This window comes from Priapulus caudatus, unplaced genomic scaffold, assembly GCF_000485595.1.
Source record: "Priapulus caudatus unplaced genomic scaffold, Priapulus_caudatus-5.0.1 Scaffold1229, whole genome shotgun sequence".
Classification (NCBI taxonomy): domain Eukaryota; kingdom Metazoa; phylum Priapulida; class Priapulimorpha; order Priapulimorphida; family Priapulidae; genus Priapulus; species Priapulus caudatus.
The window spans coordinates 4,920-12,897 of record NW_014578290.1 but is presented as its reverse complement, the minus strand read 5'-3'; the positions used below and the strand labels follow the sequence as shown (position 1 = coordinate 12,897).

The following is a 7,978-nucleotide window of genomic DNA, read 5'->3' as shown; positions in this document are numbered from 1 at the left end:
AATGAGAACGTGCACGTGTGGAATCAGGGGGCGTAAATCCGTACGAGCGAGTGGGGGTGATGATCGGCGATAGCCATCACATACTAGCACGAGCACAAGCCCACATAATTTACGCACACGCGCGCGATCGCGCTGCACACACACACACACACACCACATACACACACAAAACGAACAAACAACAAACAACACACACACACACACACACAAACACACGTACATACATTTATACATGCATATATACATGCACGCACATGCCAAATTATGCCATAGTCATGCCAGTGCTAGGGGGGTTTGGGGGCATGCCCCCCAGAAAATTTGAAAATATTTAAGCATTTTCCTGACAATCTAAGGCATCTGTTCGGTCCATATTATTCTCATCTGTCTGATGACACTATCTCAACCCTAGATCTAAAGCCTCAAGTTAGGTTTCAAAACAATTTCATTACTTTTCAGAGAGCGTACATCAGTTAGTGTTACTATCAGTAATAATACATGTATTAAAACACAGGTAAGAATTGCAATTTCTCATCAATTTCACGTGTTTTTGTATGTTTGCAACCATACTTTTTCGCGTATTTGTGAGTCTTGGAAACATTTTCTCTGAAGAGTTCATTTGCTTATGGTCTGCCGCCTCAAAGGCACAGTTGTGTTCAATTAAAATAATCCGTAAATCTCACTTCTGCGTCAAGACAGACATTGTCTATCTGCCTGCAAAGAAGCTTTGATATATTAGGTGTAGATTCCACTGCACCCGTATAGCACTTCGTACTTCTTGAGGACTATATGCTGCTGCAGTCACTCCTTCCTCCGTGCCCACTGAACAGTGCAATTCGCATACCATGCATATAGCCCATTGATTAACACTGAATTGTTACTGTAGGCCTATACAGTCCTTCATTACATACATTTAAAAAACTCATTTCTCATTGCATTATGGCCTGAAATTGAAACAATTCTTTTTTCTTCTATCCTTTCTTTTTTTTTCCTTTTTATTTCTTGAATCTCAGGGCGGATATTTGTTACAGGCCATCCCCCCTCCTTCAAGAGGCGGGGGGATGCCATCCCCCATCCCCCCGGATTTACGCCCCTTAAAGATGCGCGCGTGGTTTCTAGGGGTGGGTGCAGGAGGGGAGACAGGAACTCCCCCCCTCCCGCGCGATAAGCGCGAAGCTTTGACAGTTTCATTAAATTTATTAGTAGAAAGAGACGATTCGGTGTACCGCTTCTCGACTCTTAATTCTTGAATTTTCAAAAAATAACTAATTTGAAATTTATTGTTTACCAAATTTCGATTTTTTTTCAGGATATCTTCAGGAAAAGAGGCAATAAGTTATCGGCCACCATACTGAAAGGCATGACTATAGTATAAGAAGCATCATGCATATTCTGACCCAAGCGGCATAAAATATTAGACGTTTAAATCAACCAATTCACAAACAATCACGGCATTTCATCATAAGGATTTCCCATAATTCGCTGTAGCCAGGACTACTTGTTAGTTGTTGTGACATGTGTCAGACACACAATAAGAATACACAAGTAGCACTCTGTAATTGATGAACCGACCTCCGCTGCTGTACACAAAAGTATTCCGTTTTTAATTTTATGAGGTTACTTCGGTTTTATTGAGCATCGTGATAGTCATATTATTGTGTATGTCGTACACATGATATGTTATGCCGAGCTGGATCTTGGATTAAGTGCAGTACGAACTGGCGTCTATTGACATCAATAGTAGAAGTGAGCTGCGAATATGAAAATAATTTTAGGCATGCACCGGCAGAAAAAGACCGTATCCCGCGATCCTGAATGGTTGTGTGGCTCAAAGCTCATTTCACAAAATAGTTTTTAAATAATTAACAAAGGAACTATCTGTTTGTTTCTTTTATATCATTTTAACACACGTCTTTGTTATGGTCTTTGTATGCTCCTTTTTCTTCCTACGCTCCTTCTTACTTTTTTGTTCTCTTCTCTCTCTTTTTGGCCAGGTGTTTTTGGGGCGACCGCCCCCCCCCCTGCTTACGCGCCTGCCGCCCAGCTTTACGCTCATAGGGTCTATGTCCCCCAGGGTACTTGCAAGAACGTACCCTCAGGTAATTACGTATTCTGCAGAGAACATAAAGGAATATAAGGTAGTGATTTTTTTAGGTTGTTGTTGTTATTGGTGTAGTGTTAGCCGTGATTACCTGAGCATGTACGATTGCGACGTTGATATGTGTTATTCTCGAAGTCATGTGGTTCCACTGTATAGGGACTCGTAAGTGTTGAAGATTGAGAGTTGACCGATTAGGAGTAACGCCGCGTCCGGGCTTATATATAGATATAATTTAGCTCCAGTATTTGCACGATTATCAAGACCACCCGTACGCTTCGGCGCAAAGGGAAGTGCATGGCATAATTATTGGTGATCTAAATACCGGACCGTACCCAGGCGTACGTTTCGCAGTACCCTGGGGACATAATTACTAGACCTATCAGCCATATGCAACGCAGTAAGCGGTCTATGTTTCTGTCTGCTGATCCTCTCTGTATCTGACCTCGCTTGGTTTATGATTATTTCATGTTCAATTCACTCAATTATTGATCAGTTTAATTATTTTATCCAGCCTAAGTGATAATGCATAATATTGCCTATAGTATAGCTATGTACATTAATAACTTACTCTGACTCACTTATATATTGGTGATTACCTGTGCTTCCTCGCTGGTAAGGCCAGGTAGCGCTTTCGTATATGGGGGGGGGGGGTTCGTTTTTCAATGTTGGCAATTTTTTTGCTCGGCAGTAGGGCGTGCGATGCAGGATTATTTTACCACGATGGAGTTTATGAATTCTATATCCGCAATTATTAATTCTTCAAATAAGCTCTCCCGGGCGCTTGGCACGCCGTAAGGGCCGGGGTCTGGGGGGCCTCCCAATTTAAGTTACACGCCCCTCACCCCCTAGAGATTGCGTTTTCTGCGCGAGCAAGGGTGGGTCCGCCCTGGACTCGGCCTGGGAATACCCCCCGTCGTAAACACCTGCACCCTGCTCCTAATTTGTGTTGCGCGAACGCTGGAACGAGGTGGCAGAGGACAGTTGGATCGCAAGTCCGAAGATCAATCGGAACCGAGGCAGGTTGGGGTCTACGATTCAACTTTCGATGGACACATCGGACATTTGCGTTATAGAGTAATCTTGTTCAATTATATTAATTCTATGTTTTAAGTTGATTGGAAATAGTCAGAATATAATTGGTTTCAGGGCACGTACTTCCACCAGAACTCCCCATGCAGTTCCCTTGCATAGTTCCACAGAACGTAGACATTATACTGGAAAGTGGAGGGTAGTGATATGATTCCGATGGCGTTGAAAACGCTGGTGTTTCATTGAATGCCTCCCACAACATCCCTCCACGATGGAGATTTTTGCCAAATGTGCCATTACACTAAAATGGAGCGACTGATGGTGAAATTCTTGCAATCACCTGTTTTAAAAAAAAAAAATGTGGTTTTATGGCCTGAATTGACGGGTGGGGAGGGGCTCGGGGTCTATTTGACGAGGAGAATTACGTAACACTACGAACCAGCCCCCCTCGGAATAACGCTCGCCCCGCTCCCCCCATAGTAGAACTGTGACTCTGCGGTTTATTTCAGCGGCCTAGGCGGTGTGGGTACTAAGTAGAACAGACTGTACCAGATCGAGAACAGTCAGGCCTTAAGACTATCCCAGCCCCGGGTCAAACAGAGGTCAGGGAGAACATATATAGGACCCTACCGGGCCATATTTACACTGTCATCCACTTTCTCGCACATTTTCTTGCTCACACAAACACATGCTGCTAGCTTGCAGTGAAAAACAACAACAGTGAATATTATCCATCATCCCTCGGTCACTGAGAAAGACTTAAAAAATATCGACATTCTCACAGCTATTGTACCTCACGCAAATATGTGTGTCTAATGTTAATAGGGTTCAAAGGCTCTGAAGAACGTAATTAATATATGGATCTTGCTTGCAACACAAACACGTGTTTTTAACGCATTTGCCAGCCCTTGAGCTGCCAAGGCCTCGAAGAAACATTTACTAGTTTAGTGTCGATTCTGATTTGCTCGCTCGGCACTGCGGTTACCCACTGCACCCAACAACGCAGTTCTTCTGACATCATTGCAGTTAGCGGAAAGTGCTCCTAAAATTAAAGGACTACCTCTCCAAGGCATAACCTCTGACTCTCAAACCTCCTTAACGTCAATGTGTGTAGGAGAACACACACCGCCTATACACAGGTAGGCAGACGCATGCATTCACGCCGCTAAGATAACAGATTTGCACCTATTTCGGTCGGTGTCTCCCTCGGACCCCGTATATAAGTAGCAGCGCTAATCATCCGAGGTGGTATGACTGACGGGAACTGATCCACGAGGGGGCGAGGTCGCACGGGGGGCTCCGGAACGAACCCCCGCCCCCTTTTTAAACAGCTCAGACAAAGAAAAAATTAAAAAGGCTATACACGATGCACTCGCTAGCGCACGCAGAAGGCACGGCGACGCCAGCAACTCGCGACAAACGCACCGCCCACCATACTCCCCTAATGACAGACACTGCCGACGAACAGCACCCCTGCGGGCCCACCCAGGGGGGGGCCAGCACGACCTAACACACTCACAGTTCAAGCCACACACACCACACACACCCGACACGACACGCAAAATGACACAACTTACCACACACACAGACACCGGGCGCACACACACACACACAGCTCAACAACACAACGAAACATCCACAACTCTCGCCACACACACACGAGCGAAGAGGAACACAGCGCGTATATCCCCAGAAGGCATCTTGCGCACATTTAAGCCAGCCAACCACACACACACAACATACACAACACACACACACACACACACTATCGACATCACAGGCCATCGCACACGACACAATGAACACTACAACACGCACAGTCGCACACCACACACACACACACACACACACACGACACACACACACACACACAACTACCACAGACACACACAAAATATTGCTGCCTTAGCGCCTAGATTAGTGTGTCTTCTTTGCGTGTACATTATCAGAGATTTCAATGCTAGATAGTTATATATGTACTAATTTTGCGTTTTATAAAAACCGCTCGAAAGGTCTAACTCAATCGTAATCGCTCACCTGTAAGGAAGAAATTGGTATATCACTTCTTCCATTCTTTTGCAGAGCTTTCGAGCAAAGGGTGTTGTCAGGCTATCCTTCCGCGAGAAGAGCAACGAGAATAGTAGGAGACCGGAGAGGCGCGAAGAACGCGGACGGATCTGATAAGAATTTTTGCATTCATAGACATCAACAATTACTGCCTCAGGTATGCTCTCAGAATGCACCAAATTTTTTTTTTTAAATATTGGGGGAGCGTCCCCCAAACCCCAACATAAAGTGGCCTTTCGGCAGCTTTTTTAAACACCAGAAAAAGCTAAGCAGGAAAAGTCGCCCTTTATTTCTTTACTGAACACCCCCTTTCCAAAAATCCTGGCATCGCGCCCCTGTTCGGTGACAGCACATTTATGTAATAGGTGGAGCTTGTGGTAATCCTTTATTCTGGATACTATACGCACCAACACATGTCATGTGCTCTTTTCTTCTCCCTCTTAAAAAGTACAGCATAGCACTATTCGGTTCAAGCTCTCCACTAGCTGTCTATCCTATGAAACTATCTGATGCACAATTTTATGCAACTTTGCCGGACAGTGTGAAAGAAAAAGAACAGTGGTACAGTCAGTGGCTAGCAAATGCAGCAGGTTAGACAAATTTTTGAGCATTAAATTAAACAAGTTAATGCACTGTGTCTATCTCCCCCTCTCTCTATATATCTCACTCACTCTCTCTTTCTTTCTCTATGCGTGTGCAGGTCGTGGGGAAGGGCAGCGAGAAGGAAGGCGACGCGGCCGTTGAGGAGAAGTACCTGATCGCGACGTCGGAGGAGCCAATCGCCGCCTATCACCGCGGCGAATGGATACATCCGGACGAGCTTCCGAAGAAGTACTGCGGCTACTCGACCTGCTTCCGCCAGGAGGTCGGCTCGCACGGACGCGACACACGCGGCATATTCAGGGTGCACCAGTTCGAGAAGGTAATAATGTGGGGATCTAAATACTCTCTAGATTGAGAGCGTTGGTGGAGGTTAGGTTGCGTGGCCATATGGCCATGGGCCCATGGTGACGTGCACAGGATATTCATGATCAGGGTGCACTAGTTCGAGAAGGTACGTGTAATTTTACTTGTTTCACTTTTTTAGTTTGGATTTGCATCAGTTTGCGATTGGGTCCATGCACTGCTCCGATGTCTTTGTGCTCGCAGTAAATACTAAACGAGAAAGTTTCCTTATATATCATAATGTTGCCCTTTTTTCTGTATTTTTCTTTCATCGTGTTTTTGTTTAACAGAAAAACGTGACGAAAAATTCTAACGTGTTCTTTTGTGCGTGCGCGCGGTTTCTCACCGGTGCGCGGATTTTTCTCTCGCCAGGTGGAGCAGTTTGTGCTGACGTCGCCGCACGACAACGCGTCGTGGGAGATGTTCGAGGAGATGATCGGTAATGCAGAGGAATTCTACAAGCAGCTGAACCTTCCCTACCGCATCGTCTCCATCGTGTCCGGTGAGCAGCCTGCCCGGGGGGTCGGAATTACCGCTAATCTGCTAGTCAGGCATCAGTACGATCGTCAATCATGTTCGATTCGTCTGGAGTCTTGTTTGATGTAATCGTAAATTCTGGTGGTCAGGAGGGTTTGAGCTAGATATTTGAGCTAGATATTTGAGCTAGATATTTGAGCTAGATTTGACTACGTAGTCATTAATTTTTGTTGATATGTCGGGTTATTCCAAGAGCGTTGTTTAACGTGGCATGTGCTTGCATTGTTTTTTTTGTTTTTTGGAGTAGTTTTTTTAGTAGATTTGTAAGATGGTTAGTGGTTGCAAGAGTTGTCTAGCCTGATTGGCTAATGAATAGAAACGAATTTCTAACCCCAGTATCGCACGCATCATTGTGTCTTTCCAGCAGGGTTTGTATTATCATCAAACACAGAGGCATTGTTAGAAAGTAACATCAAGAGTAATTACGTGACTATCATAAGTAAAGAATAGGTAAATAACTACGCAAGTTTTTGTTTCGCCGGCGTTCCCGTCCGGCTCTGTTGACCCTCATGCGCCCTCATCCCCGTTCCCAGGTGCGCTCCCCCACGCCGTGGCCAAGCAGCAGGACCTGGAGGCGTGGTTCCCGGGATCGGGAGCGTTCGGAGAGCTCGTCTCCTGCTCAAACTGCACCGACCACCAGGCGCGGCGGCTGCTGGTGCGGTATGGACAGACGAAGAAGATGAGCGGACAGGTGAGCGGCGCCCCCTGGCATCGAAACGCGGCGAACTTGTACAGCAGTTCCTATAACGCGTGTTTGTTTCGATTCGTGACATTTGCCGTGTGAATATTGAATGCGTACACGTAGCTGTTGGATAAAGTACAGAAAGTTCTACGAGATCACACCCTGCAATGTTAATTTTACAGCTAACTGAATCTACCCCATCTAGAGGGTTCGTGTGCATTCACTCTTCTTCCGGTTTCAATGGTCTTTCAATAGCGGTCACTGTGGTAATCTTGACCTTCGAGGTCGCTGCAGTTTCTCTCAAATTCTCGCGTTTGTTTCGACCCGCAAGAGAAACCTTGACATTGCTCCCTTGTTTATTTTCTTGCACCCGCTTGACACCAGGTGGAGTACGTTCACATGGTGAGCTCGACAATGTGCGCCACTACGCGAGTGATCTGCGCGCTACTCGAGAACAATCAGACGGAGAGCGGCATCGCCATTCCCGCCGCGCTGAAGATCTTCATGCCACCTTGTGAGCAGACTCGAAACCACACAGTGCGCATTCTATGCAACCGGCAGTTATATGCGATATGATATGACTACTAGGCACTTTAATTTAATTTTTTTTTTTTTTTTTT

At 45.7% G+C, this 7,978-nt stretch overlaps 1 protein-coding gene across 1 annotated transcript; it reads left to right on the top strand.

The window, feature by feature from the left end:
- The first annotated feature begins 5,882 nt into the window (after positions 1 to 5,882).
- Positions 5,883 to 7,934, top strand: LOC106815893 (serine--tRNA ligase, cytoplasmic-like). The gene is made up of 4 exons (XM_014820423.1): positions 5,883 to 6,116; positions 6,512 to 6,641; positions 7,210 to 7,367; positions 7,743 to 7,934. Exons 1-4 carry the CDS (start codon positions 5,883 to 5,885, stop codon positions 7,932 to 7,934), a joined length of 714 nt encoding a protein of 237 aa, XP_014675909.1.
- The last annotated feature ends 44 nt before the right edge of the window (positions 7,935 to 7,978 follow it).

Excerpts from the sequence above, each read along its gene's own strand:
- LOC106815893 (XM_014820423.1), top strand. The coding sequence starts at position 5,883 with ATGCGTGTGCAGGTCGTGGGGAAGGGCAGCGAGAAGGAAGGCGACGCG. Across the intron at positions 6,642-7,209 it reads CATCGTCTCCATCGTGTCCG|GTGCGCTCCCCCACGCCGTG; the intron begins GTGAGCAGCCTG and ends CCCCGTTCCCAG. Across the intron at positions 7,368-7,742 it reads CGAAGAAGATGAGCGGACAG|GTGGAGTACGTTCACATGGT; the intron begins GTGAGCGGCGCC and ends GCTTGACACCAG.